General features: G+C 44.4%; 1 protein-coding gene across 1 annotated transcript in view; it reads left to right on the forward strand.

The window, feature by feature from the left end:
• LOC149279512 (solute carrier family 4 member 11-like) overlaps nt 1–19,851 on the forward strand; it is a 43,181-nt gene extending 23,330 nt beyond the window's left edge. The window contains exons 7-20 of the mRNA XM_089501079.1: nt 1,285–1,408; nt 3,237–3,440; nt 6,180–6,264; nt 7,670–7,795; nt 8,971–9,084; nt 9,368–9,500; nt 10,108–10,181; nt 13,191–13,440; nt 13,741–13,847; nt 16,731–16,899; nt 17,332–17,505; nt 18,074–18,269; nt 19,391–19,560; nt 19,788–19,851. Of these exons, the coding sequence (XP_089357205.1) occupies nt 1,285–1,408; nt 3,237–3,440; nt 6,180–6,264; nt 7,670–7,795; nt 8,971–9,084; nt 9,368–9,500; nt 10,108–10,181; nt 13,191–13,440; nt 13,741–13,847; nt 16,731–16,899; nt 17,332–17,505; nt 18,074–18,269; nt 19,391–19,560; nt 19,788–19,851 (1,990 nt within the window). The remainder of the gene's footprint in view (nt 1–1,284; nt 1,409–3,236; nt 3,441–6,179; nt 6,265–7,669; nt 7,796–8,970; nt 9,085–9,367; nt 9,501–10,107; nt 10,182–13,190; nt 13,441–13,740; nt 13,848–16,730; nt 16,900–17,331; nt 17,506–18,073; nt 18,270–19,390; nt 19,561–19,787) is intronic.
• The last annotated feature ends 7,742 nt before the right edge of the window (nt 19,852–27,593 follow it).

The raw sequence follows: 27,593 nt of genomic DNA on the forward strand, positions 1-27,593 counted from the left end.
CGTTCTATACGCTGAACGTATACGGATTACGATGTATGCCGTGGGGACAGGAAATTGATCAGATAATGCTGGCTCTGCCACGGGCTGCCGCTGATCTCCACTTCTACAAATGGAACAATAATATATATGAATAATAATATATATTTACTATATACTAATAGACTAAATAAACCAGGCGGTCTCCCCGGGTCGCCGAAATCTTTCAGAATAAAACGGCCAATACTCGGAGTTCGGGGTTAATCCGATTCATATCCATGGGCACCTCGAGGGCAGATTGTTCGGTCGCAGCTTTAAAGAAGATAAAACGCTTAAAAGGGACCTTTTAATCATAAAGTGAAAAAGAACGAGACGTTCCTTCCGTGATTCCAGAGAGATTTCAGATAATAGGGAAAGAATCTTGCTGCGTTTAGTGGAACCGACACGGAGCTCTTGGTTTGGCTGCCAAGTTTTTTTTTTTGGTTTTTTTTTCTCTATTGCATAAAACTGGCAATTTAACCATCAAAGAGTCCGTGGAATACCCGTTCGCTGGTGAAACCCTCCATGTGGATATGCTTAAGAGTTCGTTGTTTGGATCTGCGAGGAACAATGAGCCCATTCAGAGCGGTCCTTGTTCTTAAGTCCAGCACGTTTTTTTTTTTTTTTGTTTTTTTTTTTAATTTATTTTACACCATACACATTATATCACATTCTGTTTGAATTATTGAAGCGGGGGTAATCCTTAAAAAAAAAAAAAAAAGGCTAATTATTTATTTTTTTTCATTTTTTTTTCTTCATTTTCTTTTTTTCTCTAATTTTTTTTTTCATTTTGCAGGGGGGGGGGTTGTCTCGTATGAAAACATGAAAATATATTTTTTTAATATAAGTATTTTCCAGCTCTGGCATGCACCGTAGGCGATTCTGTGTTACAGGGCAATGAAGAAATGGTGCTTTGTCTCTGTTATAGAGCCTGGATCTCTTATGCCGTGGGATAAAGCTTCATACCGCTCTGTACTTTTCATAGACGGCGGGTAGAAAGTGTTTGTGGGAGGCGGTAGATCCAGACACTACTACTTCGGCTGCCTTGTGTGGTGATGCTGGGTCATGGGATAATGATGTCATATCCTCTGTCTTTTGATCTCATTATTGTTCCTGTATGGAGGATACGCATGTTGAGTTAATTGTGACTTGAAATGAATTCTTCGTGTAGTAGTAACGTTATCAGAAACATGCGCTGAAACCCCTCCCTGGAAATCTAGGGGGCTCGGTCTTCACACCTAACCCCCTTTTTGTTTTTTGCCCGTATAGTTGCACTATAAAATCCCTTCAGAGGCGACACGTTTGCATCAGCCGACTGGAGAGGCCGCAGAACTGGGGCGAGAACTCCTGCGAAGTGAGGTTCGTCATTCTGGTTCTGGCTCCTCCTAAAATGGTAAGTTCGGGTTTCAAGCCACTGTTGATGACAGAAATAATATTATTAAAACTACCCCCAGCGCTGGGTACAGTAACCCCCCCCCCCTTTCCTCCCCAGCGCTGGGTACAATAACCCCCTCCCCCACCCACCCAGCGCTGGGTACAGTGATATAACTTCCCTGCACAGACATCACACTGGGCTGCTGCTTTATGGCAATGCTAATGAAGTCCGTTCCTCCAGAGACTTTCATTAGTGTCCTGCTGGGTGATTAAAACTGAGCCATTCTTTTGGGTGTTTGTCTAGTAGATTGGGCTCAGATAATAGAGCGAGAACGTTGTTGCAATTATGCAGCCGCTTGAAAACTCTGTATTATGCAAAAATCAGATCTGTGTGTATATTATATCTATCTATCATATATATATTTATATATCATATCCCATGAAGCCGCGTTAATGACACTTCACGATAGCCGGGCGCTGCTGAGTTCTACTCCCGCCGCCGCCTTCGGAGCTCAATTCATCTTTCATTCTGGCTTCCAAACCTTTTATTAAATGCACATTTTTGCTTCCAGAAACTTTTAGTAAGAAAAAAAAAAAAAAAGCAGTCAATTGAGTTAATTTGCGAGTTCTTTCTCTAAAGGCCCATTCAGTCATTTGGAAGAGGAAATGCATTCATTTGTTTGAATCGGTTATACCCGTAAATAACGGCAAACGCAGAAAAAGAATGGGGGGCTCCCCGGCCTCGCTAGTGCTCAGAATACCCAGATATGAGGATTAAAATAATACGGAGTGAGTGGTCAGAAAGCCCGACAACAATTCACAGCAGGGCAGCGCATGCTTAGAATAACAAAAAAAATATATAAATAATAAAAATAATAATAAAATAATAAAACAAAATATTAATAATAAAATACAAATTATATAGGACTCGTAATGTTCTTCTCTGTATGTGCTGTGTAATTATGGAACGTTTTAAGCATTTCATTTGGGAATCTTAGAATATTTTTTTTTTCTTTTGCATTTAGTTTTGGCCCCTTTTCATTTTTTTTTTTTTTTCTATCTATTTTTGCCCCTGGGCTCCAAATGCTGCCCGCTACTGCACATTTTTGAGCCATCTTGGGTTGGAGGTTGAATAAGCCACTTGGCAATGTAAAATGAGGGGGGGGGGGTGTATAAATAAAAACATATTTATATGTTAAAATGAAAGAATCAATGGCTTAAGTGTTTCTGGGAAGTGTGAAATACGAACGTTCTTTTAATCTTTGCCAAGACGTTTTACAAAGTGTCTGAACCGCTTTAGGCAAAACATGAATTGAAATAAATGGTCGGGGGGGTTTCGGCCGGTTTGGCGATTTATTTTTTTTGTTTTTTTTTTTACATTTTTAAGCTTGTAAATAAACAGAGATCAGAGCGATGCCTCATCGTGCCGCCTTTAAATTGAGTATTTTGCACGCTTACTCTCCACCTCCCCACTAATTTTTAAAGGCATTAGACTGGCCCTTTAAGAACAACTTGATCAGGGGTGGTCACAGGGCCAAGGGGCTCCTATTAATACTGTCAATGCTACAAATAAATTCCGCGGCCCCGGAGTGTTTGTGCGAATGGGCATCTCGGCTTTATCGATTGTATATGATAATTGTGCATGCGCAGGGGGCAGGCTGGGATGTGTTGTGCAGGGCAGCCATTGTAGATCCTCACGGGACACAAACTCGTTAAAGAAACCCCCTTTAGATACAATTTGTATCTTCTAAGGTTTGGGATACCTCGTTTTTTGTTTTTTTTTTCCTCCCCGTTTCATTTCGCTTATAACTTTTTTTTTTTTTTTTTTTTTGTCCCTTGTATTACAGAAAAGCACCAAGACCGCCACGGAGGTCGGGAGAACGTTTGCAACCATGTTTTCTGATATCACTTTTCGGCAGAAGCTTTTAGAAACCAAAACGGAAGAGGAGTTTAAGGAAGCCTTGGTGCATCAGAGACACCTCTTGACGGTCGTAAACCGGCACACGTCTGTCAGCGACAGCCACAAGATGCACAGCCACAAACCTTTAAAGGTAGGTCTTCCGAGCGTTCATATCCGCTCACCGGCCATTTACTTACCCTGAAGGGTTAAGTCAGGCAGCCAATGGGCCGTCCACCCAATCTAATACGTTTGCATCTTGACTGATGACTGTCCCTTTAATGTGTGTCAGTGTTCCAAGGTGGAACGTTAATGTATGTCAGTGTTCCCAGTTGGAAGCCCCCCCCCCCCGTGGGTCCGTGTTCCCAGTTGGAAGGGTCGTCCCCCCGTGTGTCCGTGTTCCCAGTTGGAAGGGTCGCACCCCCCGTGGGTCCGTGTTCCCAGTTGGAAGCCCCCCCCTTGTGTCCGTGTTCCCAGTTGGAAGGGTCGCACCCCCCGTGGGTCCGTGTTCCCAGTTGGAAGGGTCGCACCCCCCCGTGTGTCCGTGTTCCCAGTTGGAAGGGTCGCACCCCCCCGTGTGTCCGTGTTCCCAGTTGGAAGCCCCCCCCATGTGTCCATGTTCCCAGTTGGAAGGGTCGCACCCCCCGTGGGTCCGTGTTCCCAGTTGGAAGGGTCGCACCCCCTGTGTGTCCGTGTTCCCAGTTGGAAGCCCCCCGTGTGTCCGTGTTCCCAGTTGGAAGGGTCGCACCCCCCCGTGTGTCCGTGTTCCCAGTTGGAAGCTCCCCCGTGTGTCCGTGTTCCCAGTTGGAAGCTCCCCCGTGTGTCCGTGTTCCCAGTTGGAAGCTCCCCCGTGGGTCCGTGTTCCCAGTTGGAAGGGTCGCACCCCCCGTGTGTCCGCGTTCCCAGTTGGAAGCCCCCCCATGTGTCCGTGTTCCCAGTTGGAAGGGTCCCACCCCCCGTGTGTCAGTGTTCCCAGTTGGAACCTTACTTGTGACCAATGAAGGAGAAGCAGGAGGACCCCCTGTGGTCACATACAGCTGCTCGGGGTTATTGGAGATCTTGCATCCTTTTGCTGCAGATGTCATACTATGAGCTGTATTAATGTATTTTTATGCATATGTTTTATTTTCTGTTCTTGCTTTTTTTTTCTCTCCCCCCTCCCCCCCCTGGAGGATCTGCTTCTTGTTCCAACCACTGGGCACCCCAGACAGGTCTGCCACCAACCCTTCTTCTGCCTGCTGGTCTGTGTCTGATGCCTGTGGACAGCCTTCTTACTGTAGTATGACCCAGGGGCTGGCTGGCAGCTTTCACTACATACGCTTAACGCTTTGGCTAGAGGGCCGGGACTATACTAACCACATGGGGCTATCTATAGGTAACAGGGCCAACAGCTCGGCTCTTCTAAAGGTTCTGCAGGAGGGCTGTTGAGCCCCTGGGGCTTCAGGTGGAAAAAGTTGGCACTTAGTAGGTGACATTTATTGTCATGTACCCAACGCGGGTACATCCCTCCCTCGCAGACCAGCCAGCCCGTGGTCCTGCCATTCAATGCTCCATGACTGTTATAGGGCATTATTAATGTGGGCTTACTGGCAATACAGCGTTTCCATTCACACGAGAGCCATAGCACTTATCTGCTGCGATACAGAGTCCCAAAGCGATATATTAACCGCTGAAATAAACAAGTTAGAAGATCTGCAGCTCTGGAGATGATGCTTTATGGCAATGCTAATGAAGTCCTGATTATGCTAATGAAGTCTTTCGTTAGTCACGTGACCCGATTAGGACAGGTACACTGCAAGGTGAAATAACTGACACAATACGTTAGGATCCGCGAAACACAGCGACGTCTAAGTCCCGAAGGGGATTTGAGGATATATATTTTCCCTTTTATTTATATATATATATAAGATTTCACTGCCCTTGGTAATCACTCTGTATTATCAGTGCTTGCCATACGCTTCCACCATTACTACATGGTATATGTAATAGATTACTGGCACCCATCCTCTTTCCTCTGCTTTTCCATGTGCTGCCGCCGCTGTCCCTCCTTGTCTCCACCATTGTTACCATTAAAGTGGGCAAACCATTGACCTGTCGTTGTCCAATGCCTTATGCGGCTCACCATTTAGCACGTAATTATCGAGTCCACTCGCCGGTGTCAGGGCTCGTCGCCTTCGGAGGAACGCTGGATGCTACTAGTGCACCCTTTCTCCATTGTGCACCTTGTTGTTTCACAAGTGTTCACAAGCGTCGAGTGTCTTGGATCACTAGGAACTCTTGAATCAGCTAACTGAATTACCATAGATTGTAAGCTTTTGAGGCAAATTAGGGCTCTTCTTTCAGCAGCATTGCATGGTTCTTCAACCATAGAACTCTCCACTTTATACAGTTCTCTTTCCTATAATTTAAATGTCCAGAATGTTTAAGTATTATACAAGAAAGAAATGTATCCGCGATACTAGAACTCATCTGAGATAGAGATATATAAGTCGTCCGGTTTGGATTTTTCATAAAGCCACTGCCAATAATAAACACATTTAATGAGCAAAACAACCTTTTGAGATATCATTTAAACTTAAGGGGTATTTAGGGGACAATTCTGGACACAAATACAAATTGGGGGCACGATCTTCAATCTGAAAACAGAGCAGAGTCTCCGTCCGTGTTTCCGTTCCGCGTTGCCCCATTCAGCGGCGTTGAGTTGTCCACGCAGTCTCCCTTTTTTCGCCATCATCCTCCATCCTCCATGAACCATCTGGGTGTCCGGTGTCCATTCGTTTGCGTCTTCACGTTGTAAGATGTCACAATTTGTAACCGTCGTCTCTGTCTGCCTCTGATACAATGTCGCTGTCACCGACGTCTTCGTCTGATGCCGTTTCCTTCCTCTCTCCAGATGCATGAGTTTTTCAATGTGGGAAAGGGAATTTTCGATGACATTGCACGCAGGCTGCCCGTATACCCTCTGGATTTTACAGACGGTAAGTTTTTGGGTTTTTTTGTTTTTTGTTTGTTTATGCATTTCTTTTTTTTTTTTTACACTTAGTTTTTTACTTTTTTTAATAGTTTTTAAATGTTGTTGTGTTAGATCACTACTTGGGGTAGAGGACACACGAGGTAGGGATTTAGCCCCACCGAAGCTTAAAGGACCAGGACGTAGTAGTACGTCCCACGGCGCCAACTGTCAGGATTTTGTGATGTAGTAATTAAGGCCCTTGGCCCTGCCCCAGGTTTACACATTGCTCGAATTGGCTAGTATGCCGGCAAATATGGCTTCTTCATTGATCTAATTAAAAAAAAAAAATCATTGCCCGTAGCCATTAACGAAACGTAGTGGAGTATTTTTTTATTGAAGCAGTTGAGGGTTAGAAGATATTCTCTCGTGCGTCGTGAGGGGCCATAAATTCTCCATAAGGGACAGCGTTGGTCTCATAGAATGCATTTATATATATTTCAATGTATTTCCATAATTAACATTAAAAGCTTTTGGAGGAGAGGAGCGCCGCCCATGCCTTGTAGCCAGTTAGAGAATTATTCCCTTTATAACACCGCGCAGGAGACGCCGAGAGAACGGATACTTTAGTGCGGGTTTCTTAACGCTAATGGTGTGTGACCCATTTCTACACCATCTTCCAAGCAGCTCTCGAGTCCTAGAGGAAGAGTTCTTTTCTATTACGATAAATGCAGAAAAAAAAAAAGGGTCAGACTCCAATCTTTATCCATCCAGACGCAGAGAAAAGCTGAGAATGCAGCTAATAGAACACTTAGAGAACACGGCACATAGTGAATTCATGGCCAAGGGTGTCACATAACCCCCGGGCTCTGATAACCCTGTCAGATTCATCCAAACCTTTTTTTTTTTTTTTATTACTATTATTTTTATTTTATTTTTTTTGCAGACGTATTTAATTTAAAATTTCAGAAAAGTCTAATTTAACTAATAAGACAATTTTAGTATTACTTATTGAATTTATAGAGTGCCCCTCCCATTTACGTTTTGGTTGAATTTATAGTGTCCATATTAATATTATTTATTGAATTTATAGTGCCCATTATAATAATATTAATAACAATATTTAGCGATTTTAGACAGTGCCATCCTATTAATATTACTGATTTTATCGAGTGGCGTCCTATTAATATTACTGATTTTATCGAGTGGCGTCCTATTAATATTACTGATTTTATCGAGTGGCGTCCTATTAATATTACTGATTTTATCGAGTGGCGTCCTATTAATATTACTGATTTTATCGAGTGGTGTCCTAGTCCGCATATGTCTTGTCACAGCTGGTAGAGGCCGGTTATATGCGTATTTTGTCTTGTTACGGTGGTCTGCCTGCTGCGCTCAGGGTTACTAAAACGCTCTGTTCCCCACCCCCGCAGGTATAATCGGGAATAACAAGGCCATAGGAAAGTACATAACTACTATGATTTTCTTGTACTTTGCGTGCCTCCTGCCCTCCATAGCCTTTGGCTCTTTGAACGATGAAAGCACTGGAGGGGTGATTGGTAAGATTTTCTTTGAAGATCATTTGTTTTGCAACTATCAACTTGGAACAGAGTGAACAGGTGGGTAGCAGTGGCGGTTTTGAGCAGCAACGCTATTTATTTACCCTCTGGCGGGATACGTGGCCAAGAGGAAAAAAAAATAACTAAGCATTGATAGAGCCGTAGAGATAAATCCTGTGGGTGCTGGTGGGACAGGAACCCCTCACTTGGCAGTTCCTCCACATCCTATGCAGCCTTCTAAAGGGTTAAAACTGTTTTTTTTGTTTATTTTGTTTGTTTGTTTTTACCTAAACTATAGGATTCTCCTTCGTGAAAGATCGTTTTTTGTTGTTATAGTCACATGCAGCTTCCCTACGGATCCATAGATTTTATCCGTAGATAAAATGATCTTCTGGGGGAATGAGTTTTCTGTTGCGCATACTTTCTTGAGCACTGTCTGAGCAGGAAGTTCCTGTAAAGATTGTAGGAATTCTGTAAAATGTATACAAATCTGTCTTATACCTTAAAAAAAAAACAAAAAAAAAACCTCTTTCATGTAGGAGAACCCTGTATTTAAGTTGATGGGGGGTTTGGATAGGAAGTTTGCCCTCATGTTGGATATCCAAACGTATTTTTTTTTTTCTTGGCCTCGTATCTCTGAGTTCTCGAGTAAGTGTCGCTGCTGCTTCATCCCCTAAAAACCAGCTCCTCCAGCTCTTAGGGAATCTCTCCCGGTAGCTGAAGGGGTTCACTTGCTAAGAGTTATTTGGGGAGAGGGTATTGTTTGCAGCACGAGGGCCGCAGATGGTCTTCCCATGAGGAACGTCTGCTTCCTGACCCCTTCCCGATACATTCACGCCTCAAGTCGATGAGGAACCTGGTTCCCCCATCAATAGGATACTGAATAGTTATTGATCATGCCTTTGTCTATTACTTTATTTTCTAATCGGGGGGGAGGTTTTCCCCGTGTTGTTGACCTGCCCCTGTAAAGTGCTGCCCCCTGCAGTATGCCTGATGTAAAGCAGGGAGGGCTTCCCTTCTGTAATAACTGCGTTATTGTACGTTTAATATATGATATGTGCGTATGGGCATCACTGAAGACCTGGCGTGGTGTCTTTATGACTGTAAACGTGTACATGCGCACACCGCGTCCTGGGAGCACCACCGCTAAGTGCCCTTTTCTGCTCTCGTTCCAGACGTGCAGAAGACGATTGTCGGTCAGTGTATCGGTGGAGTCATCTACGCTCTGTTTTCTGGGCAGCCTTTGGTTGTTCTGTTAACTACTGCGCCGTTGGCTTTATATATAAATGGTGAGTTCAACCTTGGCTTTTAATTTTTTTTTATTTTTTTTTTTTTTACTTTTACTGAGGGGATTGTGGAACAGAACAGCCTCCCAGGAGATGTGGCAGAGGGTAATACAGTGAGGGTATTAAACATGCATGGGATAGGCTTATGGCTCCTGAAGCGCTGCGCGTCTGCCTTCATAGAGATCTAATCCACTCGCACGTCGGGTAATTGCGCTCTAACGTCGCTGCCGCTACGCAGCCCGTACGCAGCCCGATGTCTGACACCCCGGTGCTTTTCTGCCCTCAGTGATCCGAGGAATCTGCGATGACTACAATCTGGATTTTAAGGCGTTTTACGCCTGGACCGGCCTCTGGAATAGCTGCTTCCTCTTCCTCTATTCTCTGTTTAATTGCAGCCTGCTGATGAAGCTTTTCAAGAGGTATTTCCGCCCCGTTTTCATATCGATGGGGTACAGGAGGGAAGATTATGTCAAAGGAGGGGAAATGTTAGAAGAAGAGGCCAGAATCTAGGGAGTCAAAGGCTTAGGATGTAAGGAAGTTTTACTTTACTGAGAAAGCGGTACATAAATGGAACAGCCTCCCAGCAGAAGTGGTAGAGGGTAATACAGTGAGGGTATTAAACATGCATGGGATAGGCATATGGCTCCTGAATCTAAGACGAGACCAACGACTGATTAAGGTCTTTACAGAGTAGGCAGACTAGGTGAGGGCCGAATGGGGCCGATCTGCCGGCAGAGTCTATCAAGAGCTGAAGCATCTTAAGGTTTTATCTCAGCAAATCTTGGGGTTAATAACAAGATCCTGATCTAGAACTTGGAACCCAAACATCCAGAACCTCTGTGTAACACCAATACATCTTCCCGATTGTTTAGTATAGGGGGGGGGGTTCTTATTCTCCAGACGCTTTCTTTGACCGCCTAGCGCTCTAGTGTATATATCTCTCCGTATTATCCGGCCCCCGCGTTTCCTCGGGCTGTTCTCTGCTGCTCCGGTTCTCGTTTCACTCTGTGTCGTGTTTCTTCGCAGGTCCACGGAGGAGATTATCGCGCTTTTCATTTCCATAACGTTCGTGCTGGACGCACTCAAAGGGATTATTAAAAGTAAGTAATGGGCCGACCCCGGCGTCGGCTGGCGGGTGCGGATAAATCGCCTCTATAGTGATCGGAAAGGAGGATAAATATCCAAAGGAAAGAATTTCCGACACAATTCCCCGGAGATCACCCCGCGTTTACTGAATCGAAAAAAGCGCTCGGAAAATCATCAGTGAGATTTGTTTAAATGCAGGCAGTGTGGTAAATATACAGGGTTTGCCTGGGGGGCCACAGGAATACACCCAGCTATTTAAAGGAGAATGTTTGTTTTTTCTCTTTGAGCAGAAATCTGGTACTGTATAAGTATTAACCCCAACATCCCCCCCCCCCCCGTGTGTTGTATATGGTAATATAGGTTGATGTTGAAAAAAAATGAAAAAATACGCCATTGCTGTCAGTCATGTGACTGAGCTGATGCTTTATGGCGATGCTAATGAAGTCTGTTCATCAGAGAGTCCATCTGGGTGATTTAGACTGAGCCATTCTATTGTTCCCTACAGGCAGTATGATAAGGAGTCGCGGTGTTTAGTAGATCAGGGATCAGATAACAGAGCGAGAATCATACAAACGGCTGATATGCAGCTGCCTGAAAACTTTATATTACGGGGCAGAAACTAGAACTCCAAAACATAAAATGGGAACATCGTATCTTTAATCGTATACCGGGGGCATCGATTCTGATCTCGTTCCAAAAACACTGGATGAAAAACCGATGAAATGCTCTGAATCTCTGCTTGGCGCGCGTTCTTTAAAGTGTCCGGTTTATCGGGAACCCCGGAGGCCGTCATTCAACCAGAGGAACTGAATATACGAATTTTTTTCTTTCCATGACCCGTTTCCCTGCTTCTTATGGACTTCTTTCCCAAACTTTAAATTGCCCGTCCAAAAAAACAAAATAGAACAACGTTCAATGGAACTGATGGGTTGTTTTTTTTTAATCTGAGGTCAGATATCTGTGTTCTGCCATTGCTTCCACTCCGTTTTATTAATAAATGTGTAAGTGAGACTTCCGTCACGGCCGTCCAGGCACTCGCGGATGTTTAAGCGCAGGAAGCAGTGTTGAAGCGGCTGGAGTCCCTGGGCACACGAGGTCGGTCGCTTTATAGAAAGCCACCTGGTCAAACCAACCGGCCTCTTCTGCCTCTGCTTCCTCATCCATCAGTGCGGCGTTTGCTGACCAGCAAATCCGCAAAGTATTAAAGGAAACAATATTTTTCATATTTTTATATATTTTTTATTTTTATATGTGTATATATATATAATATATTTTTTAAGTAATTCTCCCCCCCCCCCCCCCAAGAAAATAGCATGTCTATCTAATGTTGCAGGCTACTTTCTATTGTTGCATTTAATGACTCAGCAGGCCTTCTTAAGGAACCTTAAGGCCTCTGGATAGCCTAAAACTCAATTTAACCCCTTAATGACAAAGCCCCCAAGGAGCAACATGTACGGGCTCAAAATGCATTGTTTTCAATGGGTTAAGGGTTAAGACCACCCATTGTCCTTAGGGGTTAAAAAAAAAAAAATTGGTTTAAAAAAAACCACTTTTTTTTCTCCTTTAAATTCTTTAAAAAGAGGTGGAGGGTTTTTTTTGTTGTTTTTTTAAGGCAGTAGGTTTTGAATATTTTAGTAGAAGACCGAGAGTGGGGATGAAGACCTGGAATGATCGCATAATAATATGCCAATAATGCGATAATATGGGTTTGAAAATCAGTGGATAGGTAGCGTCTCCATGGAAACCAGTTTCTTTATTTAGCCGTATCGTTCTTAAATAATTAGGGGAAAAAGTGATGGAGGGCAATACTGCCGGCAGGTTCTAGGTTCTGTCCCAAATACCTACTAAAAAAAAAATTTGTAAACCATTTCTCCAATTGCTATCCTGTTTTGGGGTAAATAGTAGCGATATTGCACCAGGAATATGCGTCATTTATGATAAGTTTGACATTTAAATACACGAATTCAACATTTTTATTCCTGCGACCTTGGCCGGGTCACCAGCACATCATCTGTTTGCAAAACCCGGAAATTCGCAAACGAAAGGGTAAAAACGTGAACTTCTATAGAAACGTAAGCCGGCGCAGCCAGTTCGTGGTTAAAATCCTTGAAGTCACACAATGCCGCGTTCCAACCGATCCAACGATTTATCTAAACGCGCCGTTATGCCGGGCGTCCTTGGAAAATACATCCTTTTATGTGGGGAAAAAAAAATATGTATAGTTTATAATGCGAATATAGTATGACTAAGTTAAAATATATATATATATATTGAAGAATAAATTCTGCATTTAGATTTATGGTCATTTATTCTTTAAGCAAATCCTATTAATTGTTAATTGCAAATTTTTTTTAATTTTTTTTTTGGAACAGCATCACGTTGATGCAACTTTTTAAAAACAATTTTGGATTGCAGCCAAAAAAAAACCCCCAAAAATAAATAAATTGCAGGTGAATTTTTTTTTTAAGCGTATTTAGTGCCTGTTCCTACGTAGTACAGATCTGTACACTAAATAAGCCTCTGTAATATGCATTATCTGCCTAAAAACAAACAAACAAGAACACATTATGTATACCATAGCAAAGGTAAATTCCTGTTCTCAGGATCTACTTAGTTATTCCTCCCCATTGGAATGTTAGATGCCGAGGGGTCACCTTCACGGAGATTAATGGGATATTTTGGCAACGTTCCCATAGTGATCTTATCCTGTGTAGTGAAGGTGATGTAAAGTCCGTTCCTCCATAGAGTGAAAGGGTCCCTTTGGTTATCAAGACCGAGCCATTCAATTGTTTACTGCAAGGCAGCGTGATAAGGACTTTGTGTAATGTGCCTTTATACATATATCTTTAAGTATAGAAATATTATATCACAAAAATGGGATAGTTTTGAACCGGAAACATAACATTTATTTTAATTAATTTCTAAAATCCATGACAGCGAAGGGTCCCTTTTTGGGGTCCGGATCCCTCTCCAGCGCCGATTCCTCCTGGTTAACCTAATGTTCTGTCTTTGCTCTGTCACAGTTTTTAAGAAGTATTATCTGGAGGTCCCAAACCCCCACGCCTATTATGAAAAGGGATCGTCGGAAACCTTGCCGAGCCTGAACATCACCCCCGACGTGTTTTTCGGGTCGGCCCTCAACGGCTCGCTCCTGCAGAACGACAGCGCGGATCACGAGCACACGCAGCACGGGAGAGAGTCCGCCGTCCTCAGCCTCATGCTCATGTTCGGGACGCTCTGGTTGGGTCACACGCTGTACCAGTTCAAAAAAAGGTGAGCGAGGGCCAATGTAATGACCGACGGGGGGGGCACGGCCTCCCCTCCCCCACCCAGTCCATTCATAAATAAGGTTCTCGATCAGCGGACGGCGCCGATCTACCAACACCGTATACCACCGAAGCATATCTTAATATTCTCTTTAACGTTCTCGTTGGGGCCGGCCGGGCCCTTGATGTGGGGTATGGATAACCCGTGTCAGTGGGCTTGGTCTCCTAAGCACCGCAGGCTTTCCCTGAATTGAACTAATTTTATGAAATGTTATTTTCTAACGTCCCTGTTTTCTCGAACGTTCAGCCCGTACCTGCATTCGAGGGTGCGTGAGATGCTGTCGGACTGCGCGTTGCCCATTTCCGTGCTGACCTTCTCCGTGGTGGGATCGTACTTCTTTAAGGAGATACACAGTAAGTGGCGCATTCTAACCGTTTTTTTTTACCGTGTTGACATAACATGAGCTGGCGCTGGCCGGCGGTCTGCGCCGGGATCGCGTGGGGATATTGTATTAATCTCACAATTAAAGGGGATTAGCGCTCCTTCACTCGCAAACGACCCTAAACCCCCCCCCCGGCGTTGGTTAATTTGTTCAGAATGGAGGAAATGTTTTGCTTCGGGAGGGTTCCTTGCGGGCTCCGCTGTAACACGGATTAGTCTAATGATGGAAGCGTTCCCACGGACCTACTCGTTTTATTCACCGGCGGAATCTTTCGTTTGCGGGATTCTAGAAGTTCTTTTTGTAGAGCAGCCCAGCTTTGGTCCCCTGTTTGTTAAATAGGGGGGGTCGAATTGGGTTACCAAGCGATCCTCTTTCTTCTTTGATTGCTCTGCTGTTTCTGGGCCACCCAACACCAAGGGGTTAAACCCTCTCTTTGGGGAAACTTCACCAGAAAACACATAAGAACTGAGTAGCAAATTCCATGTTTCAGGTTTACAGCACGGATCCTACGCAAAATAACCAACCCCCCCCCCCCCCCGGCTGTGTGTCCAAAGGGTTAATTTTAGCAGGTGGCGCGTGAAATCAGAGTCTGCAAACTGTATGAGTTATACTACATGAATTATGCCGTTTATGATTCTGTTCAATTGCCCTAAAATAATTCCAGCTGTTAGATAATGTAGACCTAAAAGCTACTGTATTCTGGGGCTTATTACCTGTTTGCTCGAAAAATGCAAATACCCCTCGTCTTATATTCAAGGTCGTCTTCTAATCAGACGTCAAATAGAGATCAATATGAAAAATAGTTTACATGAATTAATATTTACTGGTAAAACTTTTTTTTTTCTTATAGTGTCGTCTTATATTCAGGCTTTTTCTTTTTTTTAATTTTTTTTCTTCTAAATTAATATTCAAATTTTTAGGGGGGTCGTCTTATAATCGAGCAAATACGGGTATATTGCCCCATCGCACTGTCCGTCATGAAATACCATGTTTTGAAGCAAGAAGCCCATGCTTGTATAGCAAATAAATAGCCTTTTATTTTATTTATTTTTTTTATGTATTTTTTTTTTTTTGTGTGTGTGTGTGTGGGGGGGTGATAATATATTACCAACCACAAAGAATTAACCTTATCCGCTAATACTCCACCACATAAATTGCCTTTTTGTTATATATATTTACTTTCACCTATGCAAAAAAAAAATCTGATCTAAGAAGAGAAATGCATTATCAACAAGATTAAATAGCTTCAAATCTACCGTAACTTTATATATATATATTATATAATTTTTATTATTCATGTATATAATTATGACATGCACAATGTCAAATTTGTTTTCATTTAATTAGTTTTAACACTTCATTGATTTCCTTGTTTTTATGCAAAAAGTCAGTCACTTCACCGAGTTTCCTAACTTCCTGCGACCTTTTTAACCCTGTCAATTTAGAATGTGTTAGAACCTCCTTGATCTCGCTTAACGGCGTAGTAAAAAAAGGCTATGATATTAGGGCTTTAGGACTTGTGCTAATTAAAAAAAAAAAAAAAAATTCCCCTAGTCTGGCCGACTTAAAACGAACTAATTGGGTACGATCCAGGCTCGGCTGGTTTGTGGATTCCGACTACAAAGACTCAATGGAATACATCGTTTTGGGAAGGTGTTCTAAATTTATCAGTGTATTTTTTATATTTAGTTTTTTATATTCTATTTACTAAAAAAAATTCATATATAAAATACGCAGCTTATAAAAATGTCTAATTAAAATAAATAAATAAAGCCCCGCGTTGGGGGAAAAAAAAAAATGCAATTGATCCCAAACTGTCAAATTTGCATAGTGTTTTTTTTTTTGTACTGTAGAGCGCGATTAATACCAATGATCCGTTGGAGAGTTTCTCATGCCCCCGCATCTTAATAGAGTTCACGCGGAAACAGATTGCTCGTTTTAATGCGTGCGCAAAAAACCCCATAAAATTTGGACATTTTTTATGGGAACAACAAAGTCAAACTGGTAAAAAAAATTCTTGAAAATGCCCCCCCTTTAATTGTTCTCATCAACAAAACAGGATGATGGTTTGTAGCCATCAATGCAGATGTTTGGACGTCAACCCGTGAGGCCGAGGCTTTTTTGGCCGTGGGGGGTTTATTTTCCACGTTTGCGTGTGTCATTGTCGAGCGTGGGTGATATCTGGACACACGATGGGAAGTAGCAACTCAATAGGATCTTTTGGCAAAAAACAAACAAACCACGGAGTAACGTTTCCACCCCAGGAAAAGGCACTTAGGACAGCCAGGAATTGACGCTGTCCTGCGGGGACACTGGTGTTGTTCCATGATATGTATGTTTGGCAAATACGAGTGTAATTTATTTTTATAAGTGTGAAGATAGACGAGGGAACACCTTTGTTCCACAAATTATTCATTTGTATCCTTTTTGGGCAAAACATATCTCCTGTAGCCGGTTTTGTATATTTTAGCAAGTCAGTATTTGTTAAAACCCCAGGATTACTATGCAAAGAACTCTAGAAGAGCGAGAGACGCTTGAGTAGAAGGCTGAAGATAATGGAATGTAGGGTTGACGAGGAAAGCGTGGTAGATACATCATGGAGTAGATGGGAGCTTGGTTGAAGGGTAATATTGACCCTTCCTGTAAAACGAGAAGTATTTAGGTGCTTCTAGAAGTTAAATTTAAATGAATGAGCCGATTCTGGCGCTATACAACAAACCAATGTAGTACTTTAAAATGTAGAGCCAGCTAAACCATCTCCGAGGTCCCTCTTAGAGAACGGTTGACTTGATCTCCACCATGACTTGATCTCCACCGCCAGGTTTGCTCACCGTGACCTGTCTGTGTCTTGCAGTTGCCAAGTTTAACTACATTGAGACGGAGAGCCTGTTCGTATTTGCCCAGATTGGATCTCTGTCCATGGGCTCCATAACCAGTGCCATGGGGCTGGGATTCCTCTTGTCGATGCTGTTCTTCATAGAGCAGAATATCGTGGCTTCTCTCACCAACGCGCCGGAGAACAGGTAATTTTGCTGCCCGTCCTCATCTCGCCTCCTCTCACCTTTCAGGGGTCCGTCGGCTCTCCCCTGGGAGCTGTGTAAAGGGGTCATTGTGCCAATATTTCAATAAAATATTAATGAAATCCTAGCCTGGCACGATGGTATTAATGGATTTAATGATTACAGGGAAAAAGCGAAAACCGTAGAGGGTGACCTTTTTCCCTTTGATTGTCCTCCCACAACTCTATAGAATATGGGAACGTTCTAATGGCACAAAGTTCAAACTTTAATTTGGGAAATCTTTTCACCTCAGGGCTAGAAGTTTTAAAATGATAAATGTATAAATAAAAGTTCAGAGCCTCTGTTGGGGAGAGCCTTTCTTCGTTGCGTGATTGATTATGCCGTTAGCCCGCGTTCTAATTATTAGACGTGTTCTGCCTCTGTTCTTATCATCAGATTGGTTAAAGGTACAGCGTACCACTGGGACCTCCTGCTGGTGGCCCTCATTAACACCGGACTGTCATTGTTTGGGATGCCGTGGATACACGCCGCCTATCCTCACTCGCCCATGCATGTCCGAGCCCTGGCCAACGTGGAGGAGAGAGTGGAACACGGGCATATTTATGAGACGTAAGTACGGACGGACCCGTCTTCAGGTTGGCGTAAAAATCTCGGTCTCCATTCATGGCTTTGCTTTTGTGGGGCTCTCCCATGGAGGCAGTGCTTAGGAGGGAACTTGTACCTATGGCCGAGCTGTTGTAGCTCTGTCTGAAGGTGGTGGTGTGGTCATCATGCGTACTCTTATATAATATCCCTCATTGAGGATTTTCCACAGGTATTAGAACCACAGTCCTTTCTTCTTTTCTCATTTATCGTTGGCCTGCAATGCTTAGATGTCATCGTGTGTGGCCATGGCCATTAGATGTCTTCTAGCCCTGCACCTGTGGACAAAATTATGGCCAACATGGTGGTCTTGATGTCTAAATAAAATAAGAATGCTATTATTAAATAATAATAAAAAATAAATAAAAAAAGAAACCTCGTTTGCATAGGTTTGAATCAGTGTTGCCCAAGGCTTGTAAATCTTTGGGATATATGTGACATTTTCCCCAAAAAGTAAAAATAATGGTATATCAAGTCTCTCTCTCTCTCTCCTTTCCGTTGCCTGACCATTGATGTTCCCTGTTCTCCTCCCCAGGATCGTGAGCGTGAAGGAGACGCGGCTGACGTCTCTCGTCGCCAACATCCTCGTCGGCCTCTCGCTCTTCCTCCTGCCGTATCCCCTGCAGTGGATTCCCAAACCTGTGCTGTACGGCCTGTTCCTGTACATCGCCCTGACCTCCATTGACGGCAGCCAGCTGTTTGAGCGGGTGGCCCTCCTGTTGAAGGAGCAGGTACGTCCAGGCTTATTCGCTACATACGTTTTCCGCAGGAAACGGACTTATTGTGTATCGCTGCCTCTAAACGGAACCGAAAAGGCGCAGATCAAAGGCGCCATTGTGTAAAGGTGGAGGTTAATAGCGCTTTGGGGATTTAGAATGTTTTCTATACGTCGCAGGGTTTTTTCCTGGTCTGGGTTAACAGATCAAACGTAATATAATGTTTAAAGAAAAAACCGACAATGAACAGAAGACCAAAGAAATGTAATAGCCGAGAAAGTTCATGTTTTATTGCTTTGTGTTTCCAGGTGGCGTTTGAGAGTTTTTTGAACCCATACGGATCGGGTAGAATGTGCGTTAATAAGAGTGCGCGTGTTGAAAGATTCCTGGTGTATTAGCTGGAAATGCTTTAAGTCGATGATAACCAACTTAGAAAGTCATAAATTCTGCGTCATCACTGTAATTACACTTTGCATTACCCCCACCACATGTCCATTAAGCACATTTGGTTCTGTTTTTCAGGGCCCAATAAATTGCATTTTAGCAAAAAAAAAAAAATGCGATGTGTGGAGTTTTTAGTTTTTTTGCCCCGTATAGAGCCCTGCGATGCATGCAGACAACCTCTGCTTCTGCTTGGCACTTCTGCCGGGGCTTCTAAGACTGAGCACATGAAGGTCACATTATGTCTGCATCGCTCAGACATCCACCGGCCACCAGAGAGGAGGATCCGGGTCCCCTGCAGCGCTGCGGAGGATCTAAATCTTAGTCTTATAGTCAGACCTGTATTTGAGGTCCGATTATAAGACGAGGGGTATTTTTCGGAGCATTTGCTCTGGAAAAAACCTCATCTTATATTCAAGTAAATACGGTATATACAGCTCACGCCATTTTGTAAAAATAATTCTGCAATCAATATCGTTTGGGACCCAGTTTACTGTAATTCCGTATTAGTAAATTAAATTCACGGAAACGATATGTATAATTTTTTTGCTTTTAAATTTGTATCCATAAAATAGCCTCTGCGTCCGTACCGTGTGGAGTGCGTTCTGCTCCACACTCCTCTCCGTTCTTATATTTTATTCTAACGTTTTTTGGTTGTTTTTTTTATTAACTTTCCCCCCTCTTTCTCAATGCAGACGGCGTACCCGCCAACTCATTACATCAGAAGAGTCCCTCAAAGAAAGATTCACTACTTCACGGGCCTGCAGGTCCTCCAGCTGGTGATTCTCTGTGGGTTTGGGATGTCTCCTCTCCCATACATGAAGATGATCTTTCCTCTCATTATGATCGGGATGATACCCATCAGGTACGATAATCGCTCAAATCGGTTCCCTGGTCATTTTATTGCGGTTTCACTTCAATTCTATACATTTTGGGGGCAAAAAAAATGGGACACCTTTGTTGGTAGAGAGGTGGGGACAGGACCATGCGCTGACCATGACATATTAAAGCTAGGATATGATGTCATACATACATACATTCTTTTAACGCCGTTATTATTTTGTATAACGTGCTGATCTTGCGTTTTTTTAGATACAACCTACTACCGAAGATCATCGAGTCGAAATACCTGGATGCGATGGACGCCGAGCACTAGAACGGACAAACCACCCTGGGAATCGGCGGAGGATTTTTTTCTTCCCCGGCTAAAAGAACTGTCGTAGTGTCTTATGGAATCCAGCGATTCTCGATCTGTACGTAGAATGTATGACCAAAGCCGAAATCAGGTGACTTTCTTAAAAAGAAAACTATCCAAAGGCTGACGAGTTTACACGACGCGGCTACGGGAAGCCACCCAAAGATCCTGCGCGATGCTTCATCTCATGCTGTCTCTTGCCCTCGGATATGAAAAGAGAGCGAATTTTTTTTCTTGTTTAATTTTTTTTTTTTTTTTTAAGACTTTGTATCCTGAATGAACCAAATCTTCAACTTTTCTAGGACTGAGAATATCGTTTGAAGGATTTAAAATGGTCAGGGGCCAAAAGGGAAGGAAAAAAAATAAATTATTTTTTTTCTTTCTCCGACGAACCTGGCAAAATATTTTTTTAAATGACTTATAAAGTGATGTCGCTCAACAAAAGGGGGGACTGCAAACCGTGGATTCCGGAGGGGGGGTTGGGTGAGCGGAATTCCTTTTCGTTAAAGGCAGAAGAACTGGAGACCCCCCCCCCCCCCTCACCTTTCAGTCTCTACCGATCAACCAAAAGTGTTCTATATATATATATATATTGTTTAGTTGCTACGAAATATTGTCATAGAGTTTAAGCTATTCGAAATTTAATTTTGCTAATTATTTTTTTTTTTGTTCCGTCTGAAGTAGAGAAGAAAAAAAAAAGTTGTGAATTTGCACAGCGGCAAACGTGGCATTATGCAGAAATTCACTCGGATACCAGCACTTTTCAACTCCTAAAGCTTTTTTGTGTGTGTGTGCGTGTGTATGTGTGCTATTCGTACGTGTGTACATACACACATCAGTACACGCATGTCTGATTTAAAATGCAGATTTATGTATAATGTTTATACAGCACTAGTGAAACGTAACACGCTAGCGTTTTTATAAATGACCTCCTTCTGGAAGGCCAGACGGCTGCGAAGCTTAAGACGTCGAAGGAATATTCACTTGTTTCCCGGGATCTGGACGGTTGCCGGGAAAGGTCTGACTATAGTTTACACAAATGCTCGGGACCCCTAGTTGGAGTTGATGACCGCTAGGCGAATGTTAAATAGGCGTCCCTGCGTTTTCGCCTCTACGCTCGCAATGCACCATTATCCTTAAAAACTGCTTTTTTCCCATTATTTGTATAAATATATATATATATATTTATTTTTTTTAAAGAATGATTTGCATCTCAAACCGTTTTTTTTTTTTTGCAGGACTATCTTAAGGGTGATCACCAAAATAATCACAATGTCCTCCTAACTAGACCTCGGTCAACGATGACCGCGGGATAACCGTCTGGTCCAAAGCAGGCTTTTTTTTTTTTTTTTTTTTTTTTTTTTTTAAATAAAACCTAGAGGTCGAAGGGGTCTAGTCCATTCCATCTCACCAAAGACGTTTTCATTGTCTGTTCCGTAGCGGCATTGGTTCAGCCGGGCGACCGAACGCAGCGTCTCGCCACAAAGTGCAGACGCGGCGTCCTCGTAAATAATAATAATAAAATAAATAAATGAGCATTTTTCTATCCGAATGTAACGCACAACTGGCTCTACTACGATATAAGTCTAAATTCTGTAGTATCTGACGTGAATTTTGCATGATGGTGTCAACGTACGGCTGAAAGGTAAATTTTTAAGAGAAAAGGCTATTTTTGTGTGAATATGTAATACGTCGGTTCGAGGTCAAAACTCGATTCCGACGCTCGGGGCAAAAACTCTCTCTCTCGCTGTTCTTGTTCTGTATTTTTTGCTGTGATGTTTGTTTGTTTCTTGCTTTGTAAAAGTTATATGAAACCTAGTTTCTTAAGACAGCATTTTATGATATGTGTTGGGGGTCCCCAACTCCCCTCCCCCAACAATCTCTTCTTGAGCCTTGAGCATGCTGCCGTCTATATGGATACTAAGTATCACTCTGCGCGCCCGGCTCTTGCAAATCTTGCACATTCAGACACCGTGGGAAACTCAAAAAAGTGTGTTGTGCATTTAAACCGTAAGGTCAGTAAACTTGCTTTTCAAGGCTTATGAGAAATGCTTGCTCCAGGGCCGCCTTGCAGGATGCATCTTTCATAAAACAAACCCCTTAAAGTGTCACCCGGCTTATATGGGGCTAAAGAAAGTGGAAGTGTTGGGAAGGAGACGAGCAAAAAAACAAATGATCCCGTCTCTTCTCTTCCGTGGCTTCCGGATAGAGAGAGAGAGAGAGAGAGAACGGGAGCCAGCGGGAACGGGGCGTAGTAAGCCGCGCGCTCTTTCTCCGAGGGGTTTTAATCCTACGTGCTGCTTAGGGGTATATGCTATGAGCGGGTCTATTCTGTATATATTTAAGATGTTTGGAAATCAAAGAACAGAGCACCGAAGAAAATTATATTAATAAACAATGGTTTAAAACAATAAGAATCTGTAGTCTTGTGTTGGATTAAATGGATGGATTATTCGGGTTTTTTTGGGGGGGGGGCAGGACGTGTCCGGGGCCATCTGATTTTCTTATGGGGTCCTTGGGCAGGACTCTGTTGTTGGGTCCCTTTCATATGTTTAACATACACATGAGATCGCACAAAAACCTGTATTATATTGTGACTCCCATTAAAGCATCGTAACGAGTCATTGTGACCAACTTTTATTTAAATGATATATTTTATATACAAATATGCATCTGTTTGTCTATATGGAGATTATATTAAAGGCGCACATCTTGCGCCTCCCCTTAAGCTATAGTTTTAATTGTGTTTTAAATCTTTTAGTTACTGACGCGTTCCAATTTTTGCTGTTTCTATCTGCTGTTGGGATTCCAAGCTGGTTACATATTATCACCGATATACCAATTCAGGAACGCACTGAGAACATTAGTAATAAGCCAAGTGAACCACATCTGTTCTCACAAACTGGGTATCCCTCACAGCAGGAAGCACTCCCTGCTCACACTGCAGACAGGAAGTGTCCACGGGAGAAACCACTTGAGGCGGGGGAGGATAGAATCTATTCTCTGTTTCTATTCTAACTTTCCCTATTTTTTTCTGCCTCTAATGACCTCCTTTGACACACAGGGGTCAACCAGAACGTTTAAACATGATCAGTAGAAAAAAAGGTTGCTGTGGTCCGGTCTCTTTATGGTATAATGGCAGACGTCACCAAGAGTATTTTGGAGAGTAATGGAGCCCGATTCAATGACCTGTTAAAATAAAAATGTAGGCAACATGTGGAAATCATACTGCTTTGTAATCCGCTCCTGGGGCATAAATCCACAAGACGATGGTGAATCGATGTGACCGGAAGTATGATCACCACTCCTAATTTTTGAGATTCAGCTGCACTCGTTACTAACAGGTGTATAAAAAAAAAAAGGCGGCCGTCCCGGTAGACAGACATTGGCGGTAGAACGGTTTGTACTGGAGAGCTCAGTGACTTTAAACGTGGCGCTGTCAGTTTGTGGAACGTCTGACTTGCTGCTCCGGTCTGCTGTAAGTGCTGTTATTGTGAAGTTAAGTGTCTAGGAGTAACCGATCATCCACAAAGTGGTAGATCATGCACACTCACAGAGTGGAGCCGCTTAGTGCTGAACGGATTGGCGATGGAAGTTCCCATCTCTCACTGCGGAGTCCCAAGCTGCCTCTGGAAACTGTCACAAGCGCTGTGTGCCGGGAGCTTCGTGATCAGTGTGCACAGTGCCAGGCGTCTGCTGGATTGGTGGAAAGCGAATCAACGCGGCGGTGGAAACTTGTGAAAAGAACCAGAACCTGTGATCTTACAGGGACAGTAAGGCTTTTTAAAGAGTATAAGGAGGGCTTGCGTAGGTTACGTTCTCCAAACAGCGTTGGGGGAAGCTAAGTGTATCAGGGTGAGGTCCAAGCTATTTAGTTTGCCGGTTGTCATTGTGATGGTGTGACAGGGCCAGGCTAGCTGGCTCATAGGTCATATGAAGTTTAGCCGGGTCACGGAGCACTTTTGTGTCCGGTTCTGTATACCGTGACCCGGTAATATTTTATGTTGTGTTTATTGTGTAACCGGCCCAGAGACTGATGTGGATTCAGCTCCAGCCTTCAAAGAGACGATCCTATAATCTAGCTGGGGCTCTTAATCAGCCAGCACAGCCCTATCTGCCCAGACGGCACCCGCACTACAGGGGGGATAACACAGGTGGGGGAACCCATTGTTTCCCTTAATCCCCTCACCTGATACATCCCCTGTATACTGATGGGATTTGTGATGGGATGTGGCTGATGGGATTGGGGGTTGGGTTCGGTACACATTGCATTGAGATTGTATATAAGTTCTGTGTGTTTGTAATAAAGAGAGTTCTTCTTGGTTTACTACGAATGGTGGTCTGGATGATCCGTGGATAGCTGAGTGCTATCCGTATGAGGGACTGACTGGTGATTCCTCAGCCCTCAAACAGGGGGACCCGGCCTTGGGTACGGTGACCCTGTAACATTGGTTGGCAGCGGTGGGATGAATCCCACGACTTGGGTGAAATCCAAACCACCAACTGGGATTGCAGACGAGAGACACCAAGAGAGCTCCTGGAGGTTTGTAGCAAAGGAAAGGCTACTCTGATTGCGGACTGCAGAGAGATGGACCAGCACCAGGATGCCCTAGAGGAGAGCCTCGGACTGAGTGCTCTAAAAAAGAACATTCTATGGCACTTATCCCTGTACCCAGGAGGGGCTACATCGGAGCAAGTGACGGCGGTGATTAAAATGTGTCACCAGGAACTAAGCCAGAGTGGGTCTGTATCTCCCAGACTAGGGGAACAGACCGCCAAAATATCATACCAGGATATCCAACCCTTCCGAGACCCAGAGGATGAGACAGACCAGGTTACAGCCGAGGTGTGTGAGCTGGAACACCAGCAATGGCAGTTGGAGTCTGTGCCTGCAGATTGGAGGGATGATTTCTCCCATCCCCACTTTGAAACTTACTGGGCACAATACTGGACAATGTGGGATATACGAGTTCCACTCCTGGGGGAGAACCCGTTGCCGGAGTGCGAAGACGAATTGAGGGGTCTCATATATGCAGAGCTCGACCTCCAGAGCCGCTACCAGGGATTCTCCCAGCAGTTAGCAGGTGAAGACCACAGCGACCATCTGATGCTGTATAGCCCCGTCGACCCAGGACTGATATATGATGCCTTCCAATTTGACTCGTCCTTCGGAAGCCCCTGCCAGTATCGCAGGGATACAATCTGGGACAACCGTGCAGAAGTCCTGGTTTATACTATTCCCCCCGAGCTGGAGGCTGTTATGGATTGCCTGGTCCAAGAGGAATGGCAGCTCGAGAGGGACTATAAAGAATTGCTGCGGAGAGTGGAGCTCCAGGAGTTACAAGGAGACTGGGAGCATGATACTACAACTTGCGGGAGTGGGACCGAGGTCCTCTTCACCTACTCCTCGGCCCCTGCCCTGGTGAGAAGAACCGAGGTCCTCGCCAGCAAAAAGAAGCGGAGGAGGAAGCCAAAAGCTCCGACCCAAGTCCTCACCAACAACCCTGGCTGCTCTACCCCGGCAGAAGAGATGACTGTCCCCACCGCCCGAGTAAGTGGCACAATCCCCCTCACCAAACCCTTATCTATGCCTGTAGAAGCCAGGGCCCCAGATTGTCCCCCTGATTTCCCGAGTGTCCTGGGAGAAGCCCGGGTCACTGCCCCAGAGGTTCCCACTGAAGTCCCCGGTGACCCGGTAGAGGCACCATTCCCTAACCTAGCGAGGATGCCAGAGGGGCTGCCGAGTTCCCTGGGTCCTCTCAGTAGCCTGGCGCAGGCCCTGGTTCCTATCCCTGTGTTCTCCGAAGTGATCCCTGGTTCCCCAAGTGTCCTCCTAGAAGCCCAGGTCACTGTCCCAGAGTGTTCCTCTGACTCTCCCCGTGCCCAGGCAGAGGCACCTGTCCCAGAGAGGAAAATCGAGGGTCTGCTTAACCCTCCCGGTGGTCCAGTATTGGCACCTGTCCCTGCCCCGGAGTATTCCCCTGGGTCCCCTGAGTACCCCGCAGAGCTGCTTAGCTCGCCCAATAACCCTGTAAGGGCACCTGTTCCTGTCCCAGAGTGTCCTCTAGGTCACTCCAGTGTCCCGGGGGAGGCCTCGCTTACTACCTCTACGTGGTTCCCCGAGTGCCCCCGGCCCGATCAGCAGGGCTTTCCTTCCATGCAACCACCCTGGCCTGGCAGCTGCCCCAGACTCAGTTCCCAAGACTAGGGAGCAAGAGTCTCCACGTGCCCCTGTTACCCCGGTGAGGGGGATAGCCATGTGCCCCCGGCTGAGCTGGGACCGTCCTCCAATTCACAGAGGACTATTGACTATCCTTTTGGGCAACCAGGGCCCTGGCCCACCTTCAATGGATGCTTCTGACAAAGGGGGCCATGAACTAAGGCCTGCACCTTTGAACTTTGTCCACTCGGACAGCCTGCAGCAGACCCGTGTGGATCTGCCTGGTCTGCCGGACCGTTGGTCAAGGGGGAGATCTGTGACAGGGCCAGGCTAGATCTGTGACAGGGCCAGGCTAGATCTGTGACAGGGCCAGGCTAGCTGGCTCATAGGTCATATGAAGTTTAGCCGGGTCACGGAGCACTTTTGTGTCCGGTTCTGTATACTGTGACCCGGTAATATTTTATGTTGTGTTTATTGTGTAACCGGCCCAGAGACTGATGTGGATTCAGCTCCAGCCTTCAAAGAGACGATCCTATAATCTGGCTGGGGCTCTTAATCAGCCAGCACAGCCCTATCTGCCCAGACTACAGGGGGGATAACACAGGTGGGGGAACCCATTGTATCCCTTAATCCCCTCACCTGATACATCCCCTGTATACTGATGGGATTTGTGATGGGATGTGGCTGATGAGATGGGGGGTTGGGTTCGGTGCACATTGCATTGAGATTGTATATAAGTTCTGTGTGTTTGTAATAAAGAGAGTTCTTCTTGGTTTGCTACGAATGGTGGTCTGGATGATCCGTGGATAGCTGAGTGCGATCCGTATGAGGGACTGACTGGTGATTCCTCATCCCTCAAACAGGGGTACCCAGCCTTGGGTACGGTGAACCTGTAACAGATGGTAACTAAACCGGCGCTTTTAAAATACAAAAGAGGCAGTGACCCGGGAATACATTGATTGTACTACACCTGATGTGTAGCTCACCGGTCCATTCGGATGTGCGTATGATCCAGCAGCTGCCTGTCTTACTCGGCACCGGTGGGACATGGCAGGGACCGGTGCGTGCCTCTTCCTCGCCAAAACCTTTGAAGAGCATTTTGACATCTTATCCTAATGCTTCCTTCCTGAGGTCATCACTCCAGAGGTTTCGGGGTTACTTACAGCTGGGGTTTTCTGTGGGGTTTGCCGTTTTTTATTATTAGTCGCACCATAATCATAAAGTATATCTTTTTTTTTTGTTTTGTTTTTATCCACCTTCGCTTTATCATGTAACCGGGTGACACAAGCAGAGAGGTTGACGATAGGTGGAGAATAAATCATTGCCATAGCAACAGAAAACAAATATTTCCATTTTGTTTTCATTTCAAACTACCGAAGAAAGAAAATATGACTGTCAGAAAAAGATTAAGTTAATTTGACTATCCTGAATCTGTCACGTTTCCATTTTTTAAATGAACCAATGGTGGTTGAGATGTTTTAACACCAAACGTCTTGGTCTAGGACTAGGTTGTAGGCGTCTTGGCGCTTAGAACATTCTTCAT

This window comes from Sceloporus occidentalis, unplaced genomic scaffold (assembly GCF_023333645.1).
Source record: "Sceloporus occidentalis isolate IW3139 unplaced genomic scaffold, rSceOcc1.0.p SCAF_163, whole genome shotgun sequence".
NCBI classification, from domain to species: Eukaryota; Metazoa; Chordata; class Lepidosauria; order Squamata; family Phrynosomatidae; genus Sceloporus; species Sceloporus occidentalis.